This window comes from Salvia miltiorrhiza, chromosome 7 (assembly GCF_028751815.1).
Source record: "Salvia miltiorrhiza cultivar Shanhuang (shh) chromosome 7, IMPLAD_Smil_shh, whole genome shotgun sequence".
Taxonomy (NCBI): Eukaryota; Viridiplantae; Streptophyta; class Magnoliopsida; order Lamiales; family Lamiaceae; genus Salvia; species Salvia miltiorrhiza.
Window position 1 is genome coordinate 27,983,821 of NC_080393.1, and position 24,181 is coordinate 28,008,001.

The window sequence follows — 24,181 nt, forward strand, 5'->3', positions numbered from 1 at the left end:
CGGATTTCAAGAAATCCTGTAAAATATATGAATGGAGTAAGGGTCCCACATTGATTGTGATGTTTAGTAAGAGAATTATTATTATAAATGGAGTATGCATATTTTTATGGGACGAACGGAAAATAAAAACTATGCATGTTTTATTAGACGGATGGACTATATTATTATTTAATTAAAAATTATTATTTTGATTCGATCTCAATACAAATATTTAAAATTAATCTTTAGTTAGTTAATTGTTATTGATCATAAAAATCACTCATAGTGAAGCTTGACCTTTTGATATATATATATATATATATATATATATATATATATATATAGGGTGCGGTTATTCAATAAACCACCCTTATTTTAAGAATTACGAACCAGCAAAAATGCATGAATTTTATGTATAACTCACATGAATAAACTGTATAAAGGTATGAATATCGAAAAAATAATTGTTTGCTACATTTGGGATTCGCACTCATGACCATGAATATATCCAACAAGGTGATGAATCAACCGTAGATCTTGATGATCTAAGGGCTGAAAATGGTTCTTAATTTATATTTTAATAAGCGTTCTTATTTTAGCCTTCCCCTATATATATATATATATATATATATATATATATATATATTAAAAATAATTTAAAAAAAAACCCTTGGATAAGTCTTCTTGATAATCAGTTTAAAAGGCCTTGGACAGTTCACAGTTGGACTCTTAAAGCTCAGAATCGGGCTAGATTTTACAGATGACCTCATATTTGGGCCTCATTGAGCCCATAACTATAATGACTATTGACTTGATCCAGAAAGTTTGTTATTGTATGCGGACTTGAACAAAAATAGTTTTTGTCGAATAGTTTTTTCGGTTAAAATTAATTACGATTAAAGCATTCACGGCAGATCCCTCAAAATTTTACTCGTAAAAATACTCCTAAGACTGTTTATCGATGCAAAAATGATGTGCTGGACCGCCACATCCTCAAAGCAAAATAAAAGAAAACAACAATTCAAATAAGCAGCAACCATGTAGGTCGACCACAATATAAATCAGACCACCATTGGTCTCTCTCCTCTACAATAGATGAATTATCTAGTATGACATTTGTCTATATTTTTAATTTAGAAGATTTGTTTAGATAACAAATAAAATTATTATACTCTTATACGTTAAATATTTAAAAATACCAAAATTTATGTTTTTCCATTCTCTACAAATAGAGATCACTTTTGCTATATTTCAACACATATTTAAATTCTTTCATTCTTTCTCTCTACATATAATATTTATTATTTCTTCTATTTTTCAATGGATCGAAGCAATAAAACTTTCTTCAACTCTCAAAATTTCAATCTCTCCCAAGACTATTAGTTTGTAGTAATTTGAATTTTATTAATTTTTTATTTTTCCCATTTAACTTTTTTAAAAATATTTTAATTAATATTATTACTAAAATTAGTACAATTAAAACTAATAACAAAATAATTATATATAATGTTGTAGTTGGATGGTTGGGTGGTCATTGATAAACTAACAAAAATAGAAGTGGTTGGGTTGAGATGAATATTGGTGATGTGGAAGAGAGATAAATTAATTAATTACTGGAGATGATTGGATGGTTGGGTGGTATCTGATAAAGATAGTCTAAAGCCTCCCCTAAATTATTTTTATTTCCTATTTTACATTTGCACACATCAGCTCTCCTATTTTCCATTACCTATTTTAAACTATGATAATTTACTCTTTTTTTATCAAACGGAATCCATATCATTTTTTACATTTACACACATCAGCTGCAGGACCTCTACAATAGGAGGAGCTTATCAAATAATTTTGCTAATAAAAATTGGTGAATAACTCTTCAATAAGAGTTATCTGCCTTTTCTTCACATATATACATTTTAAATTCTGTTGCTTGTTGCCAGCCAAGTTGAATGGCATTAACTCAAATCATATAATTTCTCATTGATACCCAACAAAGATTAGCTCATATATATACTGAGTAAAATAAATTCAATGCAATTGCCAATCTGTGGCGAAACAGTGAAGATGCTTACGCCAACAAAAAGTGAGTGTAGATTTAAGATTAGATTTGAGGGAGAGTAAATTTTTTTATGGGCCCAACTTAATGTAGGTGATACTGATATGGTGGATGATCATTTTATATCACTTTTTATTATTTTAGCTCAAATTTAAAATTATGATTACTTTAAGGGATCTGTTGTGGATGCTCTTAGATTGTTTCTAAACAAACAAAGTAGTTTCCTATTTGGTTATTTAATAAAGTAATTATCAAACTGGTTTCCAGCACTCCCAGACATATAGTTTGTTTCTACCTTGTTGATATCTGGTAGTGTACATATATATATATATATATATATATATATATATATATATAGGGGAGGGCTAGAATAAAAACACTCTTAAGTGTATAAAATATACTAAATGATTTTCAGCCCTTAGACCATCAAGATCTACGGTTGATTCGTAACCCTTTTGGAGGAATTCGTGGTCCTGGGTTCGAATCCCAAAGGTAGCAAAAATTTATTTTTCACAATTCGTAACCATGTTGGATGAATTCGTAACCATGTTGGATAAAATTCGTACATTAAAAAACGTTTATATTTATATTTTAAGAAGTATTTTTACTGTAGCTCTCCCCTTTATATATAGGGGTGAGCATTCGGTTATATGGTTCGGTTTTTGCTAAAACCAAACCAAACCATATTTTAGTTCGGTTTTAAAAAAAAAATCGAACCGAACCGAATTAACCGAAAAACCGAACCGAATTAACCGAAATTTTTATAATTAAAACCGAACCGAACCGAAAAACCGAATTAATCCGAAGAAAACCGAAATTTTCGAGAAAAAACCAAAATTTTCGAAAAAAAACCGAAAATTCCAAAAAAAAAACTATAAAATTAAAAAAATATTAGAAGTTAGATATTATAAAATTATAATTAAAATATTATAACATATATTTATATATATATTATAAATATAATTCGGTTTTTCGGTTTTGTTCGGTTTTAAAAAATCCGAACCGAACAAAACCGAAAAACCGAAATTTTATGGAAAAAAAAACCGAACCGAACCGAAAAACCGAAAAAATCGAACCATATTTTAAAATTTCGGTTTGGATTGGTTCGGTTATTCGGTTTCGGATTTTTTGCTCACCCCTATTTATATATATATATATATATATATATATATATATATATAGGGAGAGGTTCAAGAAATAACCATAACTAAAAGAAGACCGGAGAATCATTTTCAGCCATTCGATCATCAAGATCTACGGTGGATGCATCATCTTGTTGGATGAATGCAGATCCTGGATTCGAATCCTGAAGGGAGCATTTTTTTAAATTTTTTTAGTGCATTAATTTTAACAGCGAATGCATTAATTTTTACAGTGGATGCATTAAATTTGATGGTTCTCCCGTTCTCATAAATAATATAGTTCTCTCTAGAACCACACCATATATATATATATATATATAGGGTTGAGTTCAATAGAGAATTATCATTTTATTCATTATGAACAAATCTATTCATTTTACGAACAGATCAACATAAGTAATGAACAGTCGTATTTAGTAAAAATAAAGAAAAACTCGCCACCAGCAGGATTCGAACCCTTAGCAAATTGCTGTTCATGCGATACATTGATCTGTTCATTAAAATTATAGATCTGTTCGTTTTTATTTTACGAATTCTCTATTCTCCACAATATTTAGCTTCTCTGTTGAACCCTTCTCTCTCTCTCTCTCTCTCTCTCTATATATATATATATATATATATATATATATATATATATATATTTCTTCTTCAAATTCAATTTCTTTAGTTTATAAACCTTTAATTTAATTTTGCAATTATTATTTAGGATTCATTATTAATTTTAACATTTAGTTATCAACTATTAAGTTAATATTAAAATGGGATTATTATTATAATAAAAGAAAAACGTAAAGAAATCCACGAAAGCACAAACGATGCAACTAAGGGACATGTCTCGTTAAAACCTTCCTAAAGAAAATTCAAAGGAAAAAACTTTAGGAAGGAAAAAAGAGTGTTTGTCTAAAAAAGCCAAAGGAAGAGTCTAAACGATAAACCAAAAAGACTCCTGCCCGAGAAAATAGGCAAAAAGGTAATTGGGTCCCGAGCTTCGAGCTAACCATCACCCAGGCCCCAGATACACCTGCCTGTCTTCCAAGCAGTCAGCCAAAAGAAGATATTCTACAGAATAACGAATAAAAAATGTACATCTGGATCCTCTGCACCAGAAACCCATAAAGAGACACATATGGAACCAAGAGATAGAAATCATGCTAGCAAAGACATCTCCGGGATCAAGCGCACTCGAAACCCGTAAAAAGATTCCTTACCTGGCGAGAGCAACACAGAGCATGAGAGCGAAAGAGCTCCAGGAAGCATGTGCAAAACAAACCCAAAAACAAAAGCAAGAACTATCCATAGTTCTAAAATAGACTCAGATGAACACAAGCAAGCATTGACATCTCCGGGATCAAGCGCACCCCAAACCCGTAAAGAGACGTCAGCCAAGCAATAATAAACAGACAAAAACATAGCAAAGAAATCTAGGGGCTGCCAGCGATCAGCTCTCGCTCAATGGAGGGCTGTTAAAAGGCACAAGCATACACGACCATGCCAGCAAACAGACCCAACTTTGGTCTAAACCAAGCAGCCCTTAGCCTACCAAGTGTTTGATGAAATGACTCATCCATAGTAGACCCCTTAAGCCAGCAACAACTACACGAGGGATCTAACCAATCAGAAATAATGATCAGAATCAACTCAAACTCAAAGTGCGAAGTCCCCGCCCCAGCCTCCAGCTTATCGGACGACTGAAAAAAAGCACGGGCGAACGCGAGCAGACCAGCAAACAGGCTAAACCCCTGCATAAACAACTCGGCAAAAAGCCCACCAAGTGTCTGAAAAAAAAAACTCAAACAGATCCACAAACTTGGCTCACATAACTGTGATTGGACATATCCGTGCCAATAGCAGTTACGATCTCAGGGATAATGCGGGGCCACCAACCCTCGTCATTCTGTTGATTAGCCATTATATTTGAGGCAACATTGCCTTCCCAAAAAATATGAGAACTCTGAAAACACATGTTGGCAAGCTTACCAAGAATCGTTTTCCACGAAGCAATGAAACACCAAGGGACATCTAACGTGCGGGGTTGAAGTAGACGAACCAAATAGGAAGAGTAAGCCTCTAACCACAAATTCTGCCAGCCCCAATGATATGCGATGTCAATAGCCGAGATAACGGCAAAGAGCTCGGCTTCAAACGCGAAGCTAACTCCATGCTTGATGTGAAAGCATCATCGGACACAACCATGATGATCGCGAAAGACCCCGCCAGTCGCAATCTTTCCCGAGCACCCCATTGCTGAGCCGTCAGTATTAACCTTCATCCAAGGAGCAGCCGGAGGTCACCAAGAGACATTGACAAAGTGGGGAGGAGGAGCTGCATGTGATTTGATGCCAATAGCGTGAATAATCTGATATTCAGGCCACACATTATGTATAAACCCAATTTTAACAAAAGAGTTGTCAACTTTCTTGAAAGCAACTTTAGCCGTGAGAAGAACACTGGTGTGTTGGAAGGTAATGCCATCGAAATAGCTTTTATTACGAAAAGTCCAGATGGCCCAAATAATAGTGATAACTCCAAGCTTCCAGAAATTACCGAGTTGAAAGTTGTGCTTGACCGACCACGACCAAACAAGAAAACTATGAATGTTCGCACAGTTCATTCCCTGAGGAAGATCAAACCATTTAAGAAATTCTCTCCAAATAGGTTCCACCCGAGGACAGAGCCAGAAAAGGTGGTGGAGGGACTCAGCATCGGCGAGGCAGAGAGGGCAGCGGTTCAGAGTGATGAGCCTGTGTCGAATGAGACGATCAATAGTGGGGAGTCTATCATGAAGAATACGCCAACATATAATGGATTGTCTAACTGGGATAAAATGTTCCCAAAGCCATGAACCCCAAGAGACTGCGGGGAATCGATGGCAATGAGCAGCGAAGGCCAACCTGTAGTGACTGTGCCTCTGATAGATGGCTTTCAATGGCGAGTATCTTTGTCTCCTTCGCCAAGGGGGATAAGTAGAATATCAATCACAATTTCTAGGTAACGAGCACAGAAGTCATCCGAGAAATGCCAAATTCCATCGTAGAAATAATCCGAAGTCGGCTGTGTAAGGAACGCATGCATGAAAGTTGGGATCTGGAGCTTATCAATAATCTTGTATCCCAGCCAATCGTTGCGCCAAAATTTGACAGCATCACCGCCACCCAAGTAACAATAAGTGTCATCAACAGTCTCCTCACTTTCATTTTTAATGCCATACCAAGCCAAACCGAAGAAGTAACAAATTTCTTAGGTTGACTGAAGACAATCAAGTAGTGAGATTTGAGGTTTTGGAAGCCAAAATCCGTTCCCATTACCAATTTCCATGTCATCTTCATCAGAAAGCATTTATTCATTAGGGAAAAAGAGCGAATGCCAAGGCCCCCTTCCGACTTGATCGCATAAACTCGATCCCAACTGACCGCACAAGTAGGACGACGATAGATATCTCCATTCCAAATAAAGTTCCGACATTTAAGATCCAAATCTCGCAGGAGATAACACGACCATTTGAAGACCATCATAAAATGAGTAATCGAGTTCTAAATAATAGATTTAACTAAACAGATTCTACCAGACATAGATAAATGCATAGTGGCGGACGTACAACAGGGCTGCATTGGGCTTCAGCCCAGTGCAAAGCCCAATTTTTTTTCTATATACTATATGATATATTTAACAAGCCCACCCCCTAGCCCACCTCTAGCCCAGTCCAATTTTCTTAAAAAAACATAAAACAACTTAAACATAAGGTTAAAGAATAGACGCACATTTAAGAAAAATAAGAAAACAAAGATATAGTATTCACTCACTCTCATCTCATATATTCAAGGTAAATAAATAAGTAATACACACACACACACACACACACACACACACACATATATATATATATATATATATAACATTATTTTAATAAACTATAGTATTTATGTTAATTGCTTAATAGTTTACATTTATTTGTTAAATTTAGGTTATTTTTATCCTATTTTTCTTTCTTAGTTAATTTTTAATGTTGAATTTGAGTCAATCCTTAATTTTTATATGCTTTCAATGTAGTTGATGTTGAATTAATTGAATTGCAAAAAATTATATATTATAATAAGTGACTCTTAAAAAAATGCATGAAAATAAACTGTACGAAATGCCTTTAAGTTAATAGTTGATTAGTGAAATTTGTTTATTCTATAATAAAGAGTTTATAGATTAGTACACAGAAAATTGCAATTAATTTCACAAAAATTACTATGAGTTAATATATGAAAGTAGCCATTTTTTTATTGTAAATTTAAAATTTACCCACTTTTTATGCTAAAATGACTAAACTACCCTTAAGATTAAAATTAAAAAATTACCCACTCTTAATCCTATCTATCTCTGCTCTCACTCTCACTAAGAACTCTATCTCTCTCTCTTCTATTTCTCTCTCCTCTCTCCTCTCTCTCTCTCTCTCTCTCTCTTTTCTATTTCTCGTATGTGCACCAGGTAACACATCTCCCTCTCTTCTCTTTCCTCTCTCTCTCTCTCTCTCTCTCTCTCTCTCTCTCTCTCTCCTCTCGCTCTGTAAGCTATGTCGTCGCTTCCATCAACGGCTGCAGGCAGGCATCATCAGCTATGGAGCCGACGCTGAAGTAACGCCGCCGCTCGTGCTCATCATCCGATTTGCATCTGATCTGCTAAAATAAAAAACAGAGATTTGTGAGATCTTAAAATTCCAGATCTATGTATGCATATTTTGAATTTGCATGCGATCGATAGTTAATTAAAGTTAATAATGTAAATAAAGTAAATAATATGTGTGCTGATTTGTTCAGCAATAGGGGGATATGAAAATCGAGAATTGTGTGAAAAATGAATTAATTTGTCTGATTAATGTTCTTGAATTCACAACTGAATTATGAATTCACAATTGAATTACCAGCGTTGGTTAGTGTTGGTTGTGAATTTACAACCAACACTGTTTCTAGTTGTGAATTCACAACCAATAAAACTCCAATTCACAACCAACACTATTTATAGTTGTGAATTCATGACTAACACTATTTTTAGTTGTGAATTCAAACTTTAAAACTTGAATTCACAACCAATACTTGTTATTCAGTTGTGATATCGAGTTTTAAAGCTTGAATTCACAACCAAAAATAAATCCTGGTTGTGAATTCGACTGGTTGTGAATTCGCGGGTATTTTTTAAATTTTTATATGCAAGGGTAAAATGGTAAGTGTGAGTATTTTTTTAATTTTTTATCTTATTGGGTATTTTTTAAATATACTATTCCAAAGTGGCTATTTTCAAAATCCACTCAATTACTATATACTCCCTCCGTCCCGCTATTCATGTCTCGTATTCCTTTTCGGGTTGTCCCACCTATAATGTCTCATTTCTATTTTAGGAAATAATAAGGGCATAGTTCACTACAAGAAAACTGGTCGAACACCGACGGACTATTTTCCGTCGGTAGATACCGACGGACCGTCATCCGGCAACATCGCCGGAGCCGGCATCTATTTCCGATGAAAATATCGACGGACTACCGACGGACATAGTCCGTCGACAAAATTCGGTATTTTCGATTTTAATAATTATTTTTATTTTTCACCGACGGAATCTCTACCGACGGATCAAATGCCGTCGGAAAATTGGGTAATTTTGAATTTAATAATTATTTTTATGTTTTACCGACGGATTACCGACGGAATATTCCGTCGGTAAATTCGATAAATATTATAATTTGTATTTTTATTTATTTTTTAGTTTTTTATTTATTTTATTTATTTTAAATTATTTTTAAAATTAGTACCGTCGGTAAAAATAATTTTTTTATTTTTTTTATTTTTTATTTTAAATTATTTTTAATTAATTTTCTATATTATTATTATTTTTAAATTATTGAAAATATTTTAAAATTGATAGTTATTTTTAGCAATAATATTTTCTCTTTTTAATAAACGATAATATTATTTTTTTTTTATTATCTCAAATTCGATCATATATTTACTGTCATTCTTTCTCCCGGCACCACAAGTTTTAGATATCATCTCAACATATTCTAAGGTTATGAATAAATTATATTGTATATTGAAATAGAGTTTAAATGAATTAATAGGTGCTAGTTATATCAATAATACGCGTGTTCTCTACTGGCAACCACTCGAAAGAAACTTCAAGGTTAAGCATGCGTGCTTGACTCAGAGCACTAGTGAGATGGGTGACCCACTGGGAAGTTGGTCAAATCATATGCAATTAAGTTCAAAATACATTAGAAATACGAAATACTTGTAGGATACGAAGATAGGTTGATAAAAAAATTAATAATTAAAAATAATAATTAATTTACCGACGGAAAATTTCGTCGGTAAACGCACCACCTACCACGGCCAACGCCGGCGTCGGAAACTTACCAACGGTGATGTCCGTTGGTAATCCGTCGGTACCCACCGACGGACAGAAAAAATCCGTCGATAAATCATTTACCGACGAGCTTTTCAACGACGGGTGAAATCCGTCGGTAATCCGTCAGTATCTCCATTTATCGACGAAATTTTGATGCTTACCGACGGAATATTCCGTCGGTGTTCGGCCAGATTTTAGTTGTGTTCGGCCTTAATTAAATAGACTAATTGTACTCCTATTAGGGCTCTAATTAATTTCGGACTTGATATGCCTTTTTTCTTTCCTCTCTAATTTGGCTCTCAGTTCCGCCGCACCGAGAAACCCTAAAGTATTCTCTCTCTCTCTCTCTCTCTCTCTCTGTCTCTGTCTCTCTCTCGAGAAGCTTCCGCCTCTCTGAAATCTTCCTTCGTTGTTCATCGCCTTTCTTGGGCGTAAGCCGCCGCCCCTCTGCATTCATCTCTCATCTTCTATTCCTCCACCATCACCCATTCCCAATCCCTGTGATGTAGAACCATTTCAAATCTGAAGCCCTCTCTCTCTTACGCCTTTCGTCGAATAACACTCTTCGATCTATTTTTTGAGGGATTTGACCGAATCAATGTCGAAATCATACGGAGATAACTATGATTTCGAATGGATGACTGAGGTGGAGGTTTCGATCCAATTGTTGGTGATTGAAGATGGAAGCAGAGATTGGCGTCGTCGGGCTTTAGTCCAAGAAGGTAAGCTGATTTCGTCTAGCCCTAGTTCTTTCTCCGGTGAAGAACCGATTTCGTCTTCAAACCCTAGTTCTTACCCTGATTCTTTTTTTCTGTGTGAGGAAAACTGGCAACACATGTATATGAACGTCAGCGTGTTGTTGATGTTGAAAAGCCTTCTTTCTGAATTTTTTCTGGTGAGATCTACCATAATCTTTATTCTGGTATTGGTTGTTGGCGATCTTTTGTGCTTATGGTTTGGTTTAGGCAATTGCATGTAGGATTTGCAGTGTTAGTGATATGTGGTATGTGTGTAAATGTGGTCTGAAATGATGATTAATGCTCATTTTTTATGTCCCTGTGTACCTAGTTGAACTATGATTTATTTTGAATTAAAATGAGATGAATAATGTTTGATTCTTCCATGTTCCCCTGTTCTTACGGTTTGTTTTCCGTTGTTCTAGTTTGATTGGGTTTTTTGAGTTGTTGGTTGGCTGCTGTTTATGTGATGTTGGTTGGGTGTTGTTTATGTGGTGTTGTTGGTTGGCTGCCCAAAGTTGGTGTTTATGGTTTTCTGCATTCATTCATTAATCACACATTCTACACATAGGTCTGCATTTCATTCATTTACACATAGGTATGCATTTCATTCATTTACACATAGGTGAACAAAATTCATTCATTTCTGCAGCCTTCAATCACTGCTTTACAAGCTTAAAAAAATATTTACAAAATGTCCTTCTACACATTTTCTGCATTTACAAAAAAAATTTAAACATTCACAAAAGGATTCCTTCTTCTTACTGCAGCCCTTGAATTTGTTTCCACTCCATTGTACCTGCAGCCCTGTTCTTACTATTTCTTTTGGCTGGCACCAATTTAGTGAATGGAAAAATTTCAATTTTTCCATTAAACAATTATATACACCATCAGCCCCAAAAACTGGCCTACATGCAGCATACATGAACATCACCTTGATGATGAAATTCTTGTTATTGCATGTCCTATGAGGTTCTATCTCTTCAGGGGTCAAATAGAACCTCTGTGCACTTTTTGATGTAGAACCATTTATCATCAATGTGGACTTGTGCATGCTTTTAAATTTCAAACTCCTAGGAATCATGTCATATTCTAGAGTTTCTAAAGAAAACCGTAGCCTAAGCAACTTGTTTGGAGCAGTAAGATCAGGTTTTATTGCACTTGAATGAGGTTTGATCAGTTCCGATTTTATCCACCTACCAACAGTGCTTTTACTGCATTTAATCCCACATGCTAGCCTTCTAATGGTAGATCTTTTTGACAATTCTAAGCTAGCAATCAAATGTAAATCAAGTTCTACAAGTTTTCTCCTTGGCCTTAGCTTTTTTTTACTCAATGAACTAATTACCTCACCACTTGCTCTTTGTTTATTTGCAGTTGCCTCTAGCTGGTTTTCCACTTTGGCTTCCTTCAAGAAGAAATTGGATGATGGCAGGCCTCTCGAAGGAAGAAAGATCCTTCCTTCTAGCCATCTTGGAGTTTTTTTTTTTTTTTTAGGAGTTGTGTAGGTTCAAATGTTGTTGTTTCTGCCCTATTTATAAAGGGCTTCAGATTCTGAACTTGAAAAAAAATGTGGGAAATTTGAAAGTTGTGAAAATTTCAATGAAAAATTTGACTTCCAGTTTAGTGAAAAATTTGTGGCGCCATTTTTTTTCATTTTTGTTGGCAGGCGTTAATTTTTTTAGGCTTGTGATCAGATTTTACAAGATGCATTTTTTTGGTATATTTCGAATTTTAGGAAAATGATTAATTTAATTACAGATTATAAAAAATTAAATTAATAAATAAACTTAAGTCTTTTTTAATATTGATAAAATGAAAATAATTAGTTATTCCTTAATCATAAACTTAAACATGTAGACCACACTCCTTATTCACCTAATTTACTTCTGCTTAATCTTCGTGCCAAAAAGTAATGAGACATGAATAGTAGGACGGAGGGACTACTATAGTACTTATATGAAATTGGTTATAATTTTGATTACGAAACTTGCATTTTATATAATTAAAATTTTAATTTAATTTACTTAATAATTTTATTCCAGATGGCAATAAAATACTCCTTCCGTCCACAAAAGACCTTCCTATCTTTCATTTTTGAGACGTCCACAAAAGAACTTCCTACCTATTTTTGGACCATACCCCACCACTTATAATCCTCTTACTTTTCATTTTTCACAACTCCCAATATTAATTATAACACTTTTTCACCACTCTCAATACACTCAACTACTCTTAATCCACTATCAATACACTCAACAATATTTTTTCTTAAAACCCGTGCCACTCCCTCCTAGAAAGTTCTTTCATGGACGGAGGGAGTAGCATATAATGTTCTGCATTTAATTAAAATAAATCTCATCTCCATTCTCCAAAAAAAATCCCAGCAGCGCCGGTTTTAGGTAATGTTGTGCAAATCCTCCTTGACTTCCTCTTCCTCCTTGTGAAGCTTTCTATTCTCCTCCACTCCCACTCCAATCACCTCCTTCTACTGTTGGATAATTTTCAATTAGTAGATTCGTATTTAATTCGAATAACTAAGCCACCAACTTCAGAGTTAGCAATTAAGCATGTTGGAGGAGTACATGGCGCGCGGTGGCTTCGTTTCCTTCAACATCGATGCGCCAAAAATTGTATCAGGAGATAATCGGTGGAGGAGCTGCAAAAGATTTCCTAAAAGGGGTTTAAATACAAAGGGATTCTAGAAACAAATTATGATGCCTAGAGACAACATAACATTACCACAAACACCAGTCATAAATCACAAGGAACCCAAAATCAATACTAGCAGCCACAGGAACCCATCACTGTCTATCTCTATACACAAATTCCACTTTTCTTTACTTGAAACTGGAACCCCCGGTTGTCTTGGAGGAACCAGCAGCACCATGTTCACCACCTGATCCTGCAAAAAGCTGGGGCGAAAACGAGCCACTCTTCCTCAATTTCCCTGCACTTCCCTTCAATGAAAGGTTCTTCCGCAACTGGTTCCTGTTAAGGGACATCAATGTGTTTCGACTGGGTGTGTGGAATGCTCCTTCGACGCAATCTCCTGCTTGGACGCAGCCCCATTGCTTGGATGGCGCATCTTCAGAGAAAGCTTTGAGCCGAGGGAAGGTATTCCTCAGCTTGGAAAACATTCTCTGGTCTGGGGAGTTCTCTTCTTCAATCTTGATGCAGATGGGACATGGAGGATCATTCTTACGAGCTTTAGGCGTTGTTTGGTCCAAGCACTCTGCATGGAAGACATGGCGACAGGAAAGGACTCCAGCGACTGGCATATCTCCACTCTTCACAATCCTACGAGAGCTCCATGGCGATCTTTGTGAAAGGAACCTCTCACACAACCCGCATCTGAAACAATCTGCAGGACTGCGAGACCTGTTTGAAAGATCACATTCAAACGTCTCGGGTGCTTCAGTGAAGTCAATGCTGCCACTAGCGCTGCTCAAGTGATGTCTGTCTCTTAGTGGAGTCACAGCATCAAATTCAGCCAGCCCAGCAGATGCAACACCAGTACCCTCTCTAGCAGGCCTTTCTGATGGAAGGGACAGAGGATGAATAGCTTTAGACATAAAGCAACGACGGTTACGATGAGGGGTATGTGACTTGACCATGGACTCATAATCACAACTACTATCTGATCGGGATGATGTGGAGCCTCCACTATCCCTAGCTGCTGATGTTCCCTATAAGATTGTTCGGTTTTGTAAACATCACATTTTGAGCAACTAAATGTTGTTAAGAGCATCAACATGAACACAGTTACGGTACCTCCATTGTGGGAGAAAAGGATAATGGCCTCCAAACTACATCTGGAAAGGAATATTGAAGTATGAACATTAGGCGGTACTATTACACCACAGAGATCAATATTTAGGGCCAAAATTTCTTGGGCTTCTATCATACATTCATACTATAGAAAACCTGTAGAATCTCAAACTTATTTGTTCACTATGACAAAGCTTCAATCATTATATTGAGTTCTTAGAGAAATATTAAAACCAAAACCACACAATTGCTCCCCAAATACATTTCGGAAATTATAACATGAGTTTGAACATTAGTTTACCAATATTTCTGAAGCAATCTCAACTTCAATTCTAGTTGTAAGAGCTGTAGCATCACTAATTGTCTCCACCAATCCCTAGCTCAACTTGAAAACATAAGTCAAAGAAAATGTTATAGTACAAAAGGGTTGGATGTGTTCTTTTTCCATTTCATTATTCATTTGAAAAGGAAGAGGAATGTCTAAGTCAAGGATTTCAACTGTGAGCATATGGTGAAGTTATGAGATACACGTGATCCAGAACTATTCGAGTAAGGTAGAAAGGCAAGATATCTAGGGTTTAAAGTTTAAACAAATGTTAGCAAACTAGGAACCTATAATGTATAAGAACATCCTCACACAATTGAAATGGAAAGGAGAAAAATAGATAAAAACATCTACAGTATATGTACCAAAATATGAAATAACATGAAATTCTTTTCATATACCTCTCCTTGAAGCACCATAATCATCAGTGCCAATTTCTTGTATTGCTGGGGGAGTCCATTGCTGTGAAGGAGATATGTCAGCCGGACTGCTTAAGTAGGGACCAATGCCATCGGATACAAGAAACTGATGATTTGTCAGATTGTTTCCTCTCACCCAACTTCTACTTTCTCTACTATTTGATGATGCTGAAGAACCATACAACTGAATGCCATCATGGGAACCAAATGACACCGCTTCCGGTTGGAATTGTAAGTCCCATCTTGAAGGTGGAGGAGAAAAACTTGTATTAGTTCTCCAATAGGGCTCGTGTGGTCCCACAGACCAGTCCCGGCTGGCCGCATTAGACCCATGTGGCCTTGCAGCCACACAACAGAGGGACCCCGTTTTAGCTATCTTCTTTCACAACACACCAAAGTTCTTTAAGGCACCAAACTATCCCCACACCTCCAGAAACTTATCAAATCTCAAAAGGACAAAAGCAGGTCAGTCCATTGCATGCTTTTCAGAATACATAAACATTCATCCGTTCAGCATACCACATAATGAAAAAATTAATTTCTACTGTTTGATCACTGAGAGCAAACTAAACTAGCCTGCTTCAGACAATTAACAAAGGTAATAAGCACATAGTCTACTTTCACCACTATAACTATAGCCTTTGATCATTATCATCAAAATACCATCCTCTCTTCCTGACTGCCAATTGTCCAAAGTTTCAAATATTTGAATCCTTCACATCTGAGAGAGAGAAAAAAAAAAGGATGAAGTTTAATTGAAGTGGCATACTGGAAGGAGCATATACAAAGATGAATAAACAAACTTTAACAAAAAAGAAAATCCTTACCAATCAATCAACAAATTAACACCGAGAGTTTCTAGATGCATTATAAATACCAGTTAAACAAAATCATTTTTAATTTAATTATGTTTATCCCTCTAAAAATTATGTCATAAAATGTCAGATTTTGTAATCTAAAAACCTACCTTTCCTGCTAAAAAAAGGACACTGCATTTTCAAGGGAAAACATTAAAAGGATAAAAAAAATTAAAGCACCTCGTACTAGATAAATTTACTGGAGTAATGAAACTTATATTTTTTTCATACCCAAAGGTGAACTACAATAATGGTCTTTTATGAAAATTAAATAGAAGTTGTTCAATTATGTCACATTATTGCAGTTGCAGCTGATGTAAATTGATAAGCAAGCTGCATATCGCCATAGAGAAAATGAAAAGTAAAAATAAAAAACCAAAATCTGAGATTAAAACTAAATAAGAACCCTCATATCCCCACCCAAAATAGAACAAAAATTCGCTAAATATAAGAACGAGCAAGAAATGGAGAAAACATCGTACCAGCCCAGAAAATGAAACTCGCATATCTTGGGAATTCGTCAATAAGGACTACCAATAACTCGGGTATGCATACACATACGGATAAATACATAATATAACAGAAGAGAGAGAAAGCTTACTTGTTTGAAAAAAAATGGGCTGAAGAGAGTGAATGAAAAGAAGTGTGCGTTTGAGTTAAATATAAGAACCCTAATTTGACGGAGAGAAGCGCGATTTTTTCACTCGTTATTTACACTTTTACCCCTCATCTATATGGTATTTATATTTCATACCCAAGGACTTTTCTTACAATTGGACCTCTCATTTTAGTTTATTTATATAGTTCATAAAAAGGATTGGAAATGATGTATTGATAATCCACGAGATTGTGGACACATAATATTCCAATTTCAACATTACGGCCCTAGGTTCCTCTATTTTTTTATTTTTTTTCATTCTACTCCATTTTTTAGTGATTACTTTTCAAAATTGAGTGAAAATATTACTCTCTTTATTTTTTTTACATTGGTTTCTTTTATTCAGTATGATCTACTTCTTCGATATATAAATATATTATGGTGATTATATTCTCCTTTTTCCTTCTCACGAGTTTAAAGGGAATCGGTGGTTTTGTTGTCATAATCTATTGATACAAGTTCTTCCCCAAAAATGAATCTAATGAGCAGAATCGAATCTAATTAAATCCATTAAACTAAGCAATAAAATAACATTAAAAAAATGGGAATAAATAAGAGCCGAAAGATAAACAAAAAGCCAACAACAATATTCCTCAATAATGAAAAATTAAATTTGATAATGGTCCACACCATTAGCTGGTATATCTCCAATCATTAATCAGCAGGTTAAAATGTTGGAGCTGACAGGCTATGAACATTCTACTTACCAACATCACTACAAAAGGGATTCTCCAAAATCCCAAAACAAACAAGCTGACAAATACACAAGAAATCTCACGACTGCCCCAAAAATGGCAGCAGAAACATGGGAAAAAACTAGGACAAGAAGCTAAAAAACATACATTTGAATTTCGAAAGCTGTCAATTCAACCACTCCATTATCCTTCTTCCCATGTTCCCTTCTATCATCTCTCAGATAGCGACAATGGGGTTAGATATCGACACAAGCGTTTCGAATCTATTCCCTTGCATCATGGTAAGCCATAGAATAACAACTTACAACAAGATCACTTGCTTTTTCATGATAGAAAGTAGTGCTAAATGTGAGTCTATTTATAGGCAACTCCATAGACGTGGGGATTTATGAGTGAGGCTGTGGATAGAACGGCTTGATTCACATCAAGATCTGCAAAGCCGGCTGTGGCAATGTTGGTTGCTGTGTGACGGGTTAGATGGCACCCGTCAGCAACAGTTTGCTGCAGTGGATCAAGAATTCCTTGTACAAATCTAAGAAGTGTGCCATCTGCACATAATGAGAATCGATGTTAATGTCTGATGTGGAATTGATAGTGTGATTTCAGTTAAATGATCTCAATTTTTGAATCTTGAATGAATGAGTGTAAGAACATCACCTTTTGCTGCTACATGCTCCACAAATATGTACAACCCCCCTGGCTTGAGCACCCTCCTCACCTCTGTAGTCATATCAAGTTGAGCTTAAAGTTATCCATCAAAATAGCTCTCTCTCTCTCTCTACAGATTTAGTCCAATTCTTGATGATACTCAAAGGAGATAATAGTGATGAGTGCTACATTGAGTAAACTGATAAGTATACTTAATTTCCACAGTGAAACTAGCTTCGGAGAATTGTGTATGGGCTTCGAAAAGAAAAGGACAAGTAAGAAATTATATATACCTTGCAGTGCCTGATCAACATCTTTGACAGAACACAGGACAAGCGTTCCAACAACAGCATCGACAGAAGCATCTTTTAATGGCAAAGCCTCAGCGACCTACATGAGCGAATATAGAGCAATATCAGCCAACACTATTTTGAGTAACAATTGATGAGAATATTCACGAGTGAGTGGATATTACATTTTTGTTAGTTAAACAGAAAAGTCGAGCAGAACCTTATGCTTGATCCATTTCAACGAGACCAGAAAAAACTAATGCAAAAACATATGTTATACTTGAAGACCTTATTTACCAATAGTCTATACATGTTGGCAATTACATTCTGATGCACAATAATGGATTATGTGAACAAGGAACTAGAGACAAAACGAACGAGAACTGGGAAGAACCTAACACCCTAATGCAGTCATCAAACTCAGTGGTTAGGGCAAAATCCTTATAATAAGTCCTCATCTCTTTCTTACGTATAATTGTAAACCGAGCTAGCTGACTGACACGGATGAGCATGTCAAAACCTTTGATACAGCCCACAAGTATGAGAAACCACTTCTGCCAAGATCCGTGAATGGACAAAATCACACATCATAAGCAGAAATTAAGAAATGTTAACACAACTAGGACAAGTGGAATAGATGCATACTGCTTGCATGAACCTAAAATTCGAGGGTGGGAAGCCTGCAGTCTCTGCTGCTGCCTCTGCATATTTCTGCATCTTCCTGTTTGGATCAACTCCAAAAACAAGGATATCTGGATAGTCTGCATAATATTTGAGATTTGGGCCGGTGCCGACGCCAATCTCCACTATCCTTTCTGCCTTTCCTCTCAAATTAGCAAATAGCTCTGACTTGTAACCTGCAATCTTACCAACTCTGAATGGATTTTTAGATGCTGGATATATATAGCATTATTCAATAGAACAACAACAGGCTCTTTGAAAAGTCTCTAACCTCTGCTTCATAAGATCTCATTGTTTTGTCCATAGCTGATGCATACAACTCCTCGTACCAATCTGGTCTTGGAGGATGAATTCTATTCAACATTGTCTGATTACATAGAGCCAAAAAAAAAAAAAAAACAGACACAATATTGTATTTTCAAATCCTCCTTTCCACAAATCAGAACTTGAAATGAAGTGATTAATTAACGCTGAACAGATAAAAGGGATGCAAACTTTTCCACCAGCAACACTCAACTGATATATACAATGACTAAAGTAAAAATTAGTTTAAACGAAGATACATCGACATATATAAGTATTTTATTACCAAGCTTCCACCTTTTGTTATTCTCAACACAAAAAAAGAAAAAGAAAAAAAAGAATCTGTACCAAATATGGAAATTAGAAATCATACCGTAGAATCTTGAGAATCTTTGTGAGAGGCAAATGACGGCAGTGTTGGCAGTAAGCCTGCACCTACAGCTGCTCCAAGAAAATGCCTTCTGGGACAACACGAGCAGCATTTGCGGCTGCCGCCGCCATTTTCCGACAAATCTCTAACGATTCTCTTCGAATTTTTCGGAGCACCGCACGTTGGTGCATTTTGTGTGATGGCGGAATTGAAAGAGAGCCATGAGTTAAGATTAGGTGAATGAGGAAGCGTCATCACGGAGGTGTTTGTTTGTGTGAAGATTGGCTTTTGTTTGACTATCCAAGATTCCTGGGGGCTTCCTTTAACTATTTAGAAGCTTTATCACTTAGTTCACATCTTCAGATTCAATAATTCAATCATTTCAAGTTCAAAAAAATTAATTCAATCATTTCTGTCTGTTTACACATTTGCTTGTTGTCAACTCCTCATTTAAGTTTTTTAATAATTTTAATTTATTTTTTTTTTGGCTTTTGACCTTTTATTTTTCATTTTATTCACAATAAAACCATTAAATAATGGTCGTCTAATATGAGTAATATATTTATGACATTCTAATATCTTATACCTTCCATCCACCAATTTTTTTTACATTTTTTCTTTTTTAAACTTCCACAAAAGAACTTTCTATCTATTTTTAGACTATACTTCACCACTTTTAATATTAATTAAAACAACTTTTCATCACTCTCCATACAGTCAACAACTTTTTCTCAATTTTCAATACACTCAACAACTTTTATTCTTAAAACTCGTAACACTCTCTCCTAGGAAGTTCTTTCGTGGACGGAGAGAGTATTTGATAAGAAGTGGAGTAATACGAAATACACTATTCTTTTATAAATCAAAAGTTCGATAATATTAATATTATACTGATTTGAGGCATTTTGTATATTACTTACAAAGATTATATACATAATACAAATCATAATTATAAATATTATTAATTTTATATAATTTTAATATATCATACCCCTGCGTCTCATGAAGCATGACCCAATTCTTTTCGGCACGAGACTTAAGAAATTGATATTTTGTGCGTTAAATGTGGTAGGTGAAAAACGAGGTGAATAAAGAGTAAATTTTTTGCCATTTTTAAAAACAGGTCAAGCTTCGTGGGACAATTCAAAAAGAAAATTGGATCATGCTTCGTCGGACGTAGGGAGTATTATATGATACTTCCTCCGTCCCATTGATAATAGCTCACTTTAGTCTGTTTCATTGACAATGGTTTATTTCATAAAAGAAAACCACCTTCTCTCACAAAAAGTTGTGGGCTCCAACACTTTATATCACTTTTATACTTAAATCACTCTTCTTCTCAATAATCATGTTCAAAAATAATGAGTCATTATCAATGAGACGGAGAAAGTATATAATAAAAAAATATTTTAATCAAACATATCATACCTTATGTGGCATATTAAACGAACCTTTCATAGTATTAGTATTACTTTGGACATTTTAGTAAATTGCCGTACCCTTGTTCGCTTCATTATATTGATATATTGATGATATTGATTTTCTTCTTTACCCTAAAATTCCAATAGCCAACAAATTACTTTGATTAAATATTTTTGAATTTTGCTGATATGCCCTTCAACATTTCCAGAGGCGGTTACGTTACACACAAACACAGTCTACTCAGTTCAACATTTGCGCTGCTTAAGAGATTCCTCGGCGAAGCCTCCTGCTTTTCCGAACGTTCACCGTTAAATCTCCGCTGTAATATGCATTCTTTACATTCCTTTTGTATAAATTTCTGCATTTTCCTTAAATTTCTTGGCTTTGGAATATTGGATTTGAATGTGCTATTTGTTGGCAGAAGGGTGTATTCTTCGGCTATATTCATGTAATAATTCAATGCTTTATGTGATTGGTGTTGAAATTATCATTTCTTTGTTAATGGGTTTATTGTTCTTTGAAACATTTCACACTGGAAAACGGAAAGAAAAAAGAAGCTATTTTCATCTTGTTGTATTTTAAGCTGAACGTCAATTGCTTTTTGTATGGATATCTCTCTGATTTTTCTTGCTTTTTTTGTGCTTGATTAACGTGGAAAGGTTTTCATATTTACTATTTTTGTTTGAATTGGATTCCTGATATTTTGTATGGTATTGTATCGGTTGTAGTTAGTTAAATTACACTGTGGTACAAATGGGGCAACGAGGTGATTACGGAAGGAGAGGTCATGCACTATCTGATTATTCTGGAAATGAAGGAGGGAAACGAACAAGTGGGGTTGATGAAAAGGAACAAAATTCGATTGGAATGGAGCATACAGTTTATCGTTATTTATGCCCGTTGAGGAAAATAGGGAGCATTATTGGTATTGGTGGGGATATTGCCAAGCAGCTGAGAGCCCAGACTCATGCAAGGATAAGGATTAGTGAGACCATCCCGGGCTGTGATGAACGGGTTGTCACCATCTACAGCTCGAGCGATGAAACCAACAGTTATGGAGACGAGCAAGTTTCCGCTGCACAGGATGCCCTGTTTAGGGTGCATGATAAGGTGGTGGCCGAGGAACAGCCTATGAATGGCACTACATCTGAGGAACCCTTGCAAATCACTGTGCGATTGCTCGTTCCATCAGATCAAATAGGTTGTGTGATTGGTAAAGGTGGGCATATAGTTCAAAATATACGTAATCAGACTCATGCTCAGATCAGAATCTTGGGCAGCGAGCATTTACCGCCTTGTGCTCTGAGCTCCGATGAGCTCATCCAGGTACATGGCATTTCATTCTACTTGCATTAGTTCTACACTTTGACTGTAGTGTCAAGATGAGAAAGTATGTATCTTTCTTTGTCGTGCTTTTATGCTGATAAATGCTATCCATGTTAAGTTTCTGTAGTCGATATTAAATGTTGCACATTTGTTTTCTACTTCTAACACTTGTTATCAAACATTAGCTTTCGTCTTGATTGGTGATAATTTGCTCAATTGTACTAGATAAATGGCGAAGCCACTGTTGTGAAGAATGCCCTTTATCAAATAGCTTTTCGTCTTCATGATAACCCCTCCCGGTCACAGCAATCAATATTGACTTCGCCAAGCATATATAGATCTGGAATTTCATTTAATAATCCGAACTTTGGTGGGCCGCCTCTGGGTGTGACCTCGTTGATGGGTTCTTACAGGAATTACAGAAAAGACGGCAGAGAATGGTCTTCTGTTGCCAGAGAATTCTCCCTTCGTTTAGTTTGTCCAACTGAAAATCTTGGTGCCGTGATTGGTAAAGGTGGCTCTGTTATTAAACAAATAAGACAGGAGACGGGTGCGTTTATAGTAGTTGATAGTTCTGGCGCTGGCGGAGATGATTGTGTTATATCGGTTTCTGCTAAGGAGGTACATAAGATTAACTCTGCTCATATTGCAATAATGAACGAAGGTTTTAAGGAATATTCTAAATCCATTTCTGATATTTTAGATGCTCGAAGCACCTTCTCGGACCATAGATGCAGTAATGCGGTTGCAACCACGGTGCAGTGAGAGAATAGAAAGAGATTCAGGTGATCATGCGATCACAACTCGTTTGCTAGTTTCTAGCTCAAGAATTGGATGCATCATTGGCAAAGGTGGGGCTATTATAAAAGAGATGAGAAATACATCTAGAGCGAATATTCGAATTTTCTCTGATGAAAATATTCCCAAAGTTGCATCCGAAGATGATGAGATGATCCAGGTGAATGAATTAGCCTGGTTTTATTTGTCATACATTATTTATTATGAGATGACATCACTGAAATTACCATTAATGCTGACCAGATAACTGGAGAACTGAATGCTGCTAAAAATGCAATGCTTCAAGTAACACAGCGGCTGAGGGCCAACATACTCGAGACCGATGGAAGCTCGTTAGCATATCCTATACCTGCTCCACCGATTGAGGCATTTGAAGGGCAAGCATATGTAAATCGTGATAATAGAACGCATCATCAAGGATATTCAACCTACTCTGGTGGATACAGTACAAAGACCTTGCCTCAAGCCGACAGTAGTTATGGGAGCTACAATGATCCTCGGGTAGTCTTGACTTTAACTCAATCTACTTAAAAAGAAAAAAAAGTAATCTGATTTGTTTATTATGCTATTCGTTGTTTCCATATCCTGATCTAAGTTTGATGATACAGATGGTGAGAGGAAGCGGTTATGAGGCATATGCTGCTTATACGCCTTGTCAGTCGACTGGGGCCAGGTAAAGTTATATCTCCCTGGTGAGCTTTCTTGATCATCTCACTTTCCGATCCCTTCCACCAAAAATCGCAACAAAACAAAAGGAAACACAATAGGGAGTTGCAATAAACAACCTGTTTGCTGCTTAAAGCTGCGGTCTACATTTATGTTTCATTGGGACTCAGTAGTTCTCTCCTCTTTTTCATGAGTTCATCATCCTAATATGCTTATTGTTGATGCCAATGCAGCTATGGTGTATGATGGTTGAAGGTCCATGGTGCCCTATTTGGCGAGGCCAGCGGTACAAGTCAAGAATAGAGAACCGGATAAACAGGACATGATGGAACTACTCTCAATGTTGCACCTGAAAGTCCTCGAAAAGTTCATGTTTCAATGAAACTTGTTGGCTGGATTTGGCTTATGCTTTTATATATTAATAATAGAAACCGCATGAGCTCGTTTGAGTTTTCTCGTGGGATCCAGATTTTGTTTAGACTTTTACTGTTAGCCCAAAGTTTTGCTTAAGATTTATTGAGCAATCACTTTGCCCTCAGCTATGTATTTACCACGTTTTGGGGGAAAACTCTGTTGCTGCTTTCAGGTTTAATGAATGGTCTTGATTTTTATTATAGTTGACCTAAAACTGTCTGAAATTGTGTGTCTGATTCAGCATTC

General features: G+C 35.8%; 3 protein-coding genes across 9 annotated transcripts; 1 reads left to right on the plus strand and 2 right to left on the minus strand.

Moving 5' to 3' along the window:
* Positions 1 to 12,943: 12,943 nt before the first annotated feature.
* Positions 12,944 to 15,313, minus strand: LOC130994029 (uncharacterized). The gene is made up of 3 exons (XM_057919067.1): positions 15,302 to 15,313; positions 14,790 to 15,186; positions 12,944 to 13,830 (listed from the first exon to the last, which is right to left on the minus strand). Exons 1-3 carry the CDS (start codon positions 15,311 to 15,313, stop codon positions 13,133 to 13,135), a joined length of 1,107 nt encoding a protein of 368 aa, XP_057775050.1. The 3' UTR covers positions 12,944 to 13,132.
* A 1,598-nt stretch (positions 15,314 to 16,911) lies between these two features.
* LOC130995809 (uncharacterized) lies at positions 16,912 to 19,733 on the minus strand. Of its 5 annotated transcripts, none has more exons than XM_057921245.1 (6): positions 19,313 to 19,733; positions 18,908 to 19,003; positions 18,601 to 18,819; positions 17,959 to 18,055; positions 17,675 to 17,737; positions 16,912 to 17,565 (listed from the first exon to the last, which is right to left on the minus strand). In XM_057921245.1, the coding sequence occupies exons 1-6, from the start codon at positions 19,562 to 19,564 to the stop codon at positions 17,372 to 17,374; spliced, it is 921 nt and encodes a 306-aa protein (XP_057777228.1). In that variant the 5' UTR covers positions 19,565 to 19,733; the 3' UTR covers positions 16,912 to 17,371. The 5 variants fall into 5 exon arrangements, with proteins under 5 accessions (XP_057777228.1, XP_057777229.1, XP_057777232.1 ...); XM_057921246.1 differs by having other exon boundaries at positions 18,908 to 18,969; positions 19,313 to 19,560; XM_057921249.1 differs by having other exon boundaries at positions 18,601 to 18,829; positions 18,908 to 18,989; positions 19,313 to 19,357.
* Positions 19,734 to 20,862: 1,129 nt separating this feature from the next.
* LOC130995796 (KH domain-containing protein HEN4-like) lies at positions 20,863 to 24,149 on the plus strand. Of its 3 annotated transcripts, none has more exons than XM_057921221.1 (7): positions 20,863 to 21,052; positions 21,460 to 22,057; positions 22,283 to 22,678; positions 22,761 to 23,015; positions 23,099 to 23,356; positions 23,464 to 23,528; positions 23,755 to 24,149. In XM_057921221.1, the coding sequence occupies exons 2-7, from the start codon at positions 21,485 to 21,487 to the stop codon at positions 23,765 to 23,767; spliced, it is 1,560 nt and encodes a 519-aa protein (XP_057777204.1). In that variant the 5' UTR covers positions 20,863 to 21,052; positions 21,460 to 21,484; the 3' UTR covers positions 23,768 to 24,149. The 3 variants fall into 3 exon arrangements, with proteins under 3 accessions (XP_057777204.1, XP_057777206.1, XP_057777205.1); XM_057921223.1 differs by having other exon boundaries at positions 23,464 to 23,547; positions 23,755 to 23,890; XM_057921222.1 differs by lacking the exon at positions 20,863 to 21,052 and adding an exon at positions 21,055 to 21,179.
* The last annotated feature ends 32 nt before the right edge of the window (positions 24,150 to 24,181 follow it).

Excerpts from the sequence above, each read along its gene's own strand:
- LOC130994029 (XM_057919067.1), bottom strand. Across the intron at positions 13,831-14,789 it reads TTATGGTGCTTCAAGGAGAG|AAAGGCCTGCTAGAGAGGGT; the intron begins GTATATGAAAAG and ends CCCTTCCATCAG.
- LOC130995809 (XM_057921245.1), bottom strand. The coding sequence starts at position 19,564 with ATGACGCTTCCTCATTCACCTAATCTTAACTCATGGCTCTCTTTCAAT. Across the intron at positions 18,820-18,907 it reads TGAGATCTTATGAAGCAGAG|ATTGCAGGTTACAAGTCAGA; the intron begins GTTAGAGACTTT and ends AGAGTTGGTAAG. Across the intron at positions 17,566-17,674 it reads GGAGCATGTAGCAGCAAAAG|ATGGCACACTTCTTAGATTT; the intron begins GTGATGTTCTTA and ends CATTATGTGCAG.
- LOC130995796 (XM_057921221.1), top strand. The coding sequence starts at position 21,485 with ATGGGGCAACGAGGTGATTACGGAAGGAGAGGTCATGCACTATCTGAT. Across the intron at positions 22,679-22,760 it reads TATCGGTTTCTGCTAAGGAG|ATGCTCGAAGCACCTTCTCG; the intron begins GTACATAAGATT and ends CTGATATTTTAG. Across the intron at positions 23,357-23,463 it reads GGAGCTACAATGATCCTCGG|ATGGTGAGAGGAAGCGGTTA; the intron begins GTAGTCTTGACT and ends TTGATGATACAG.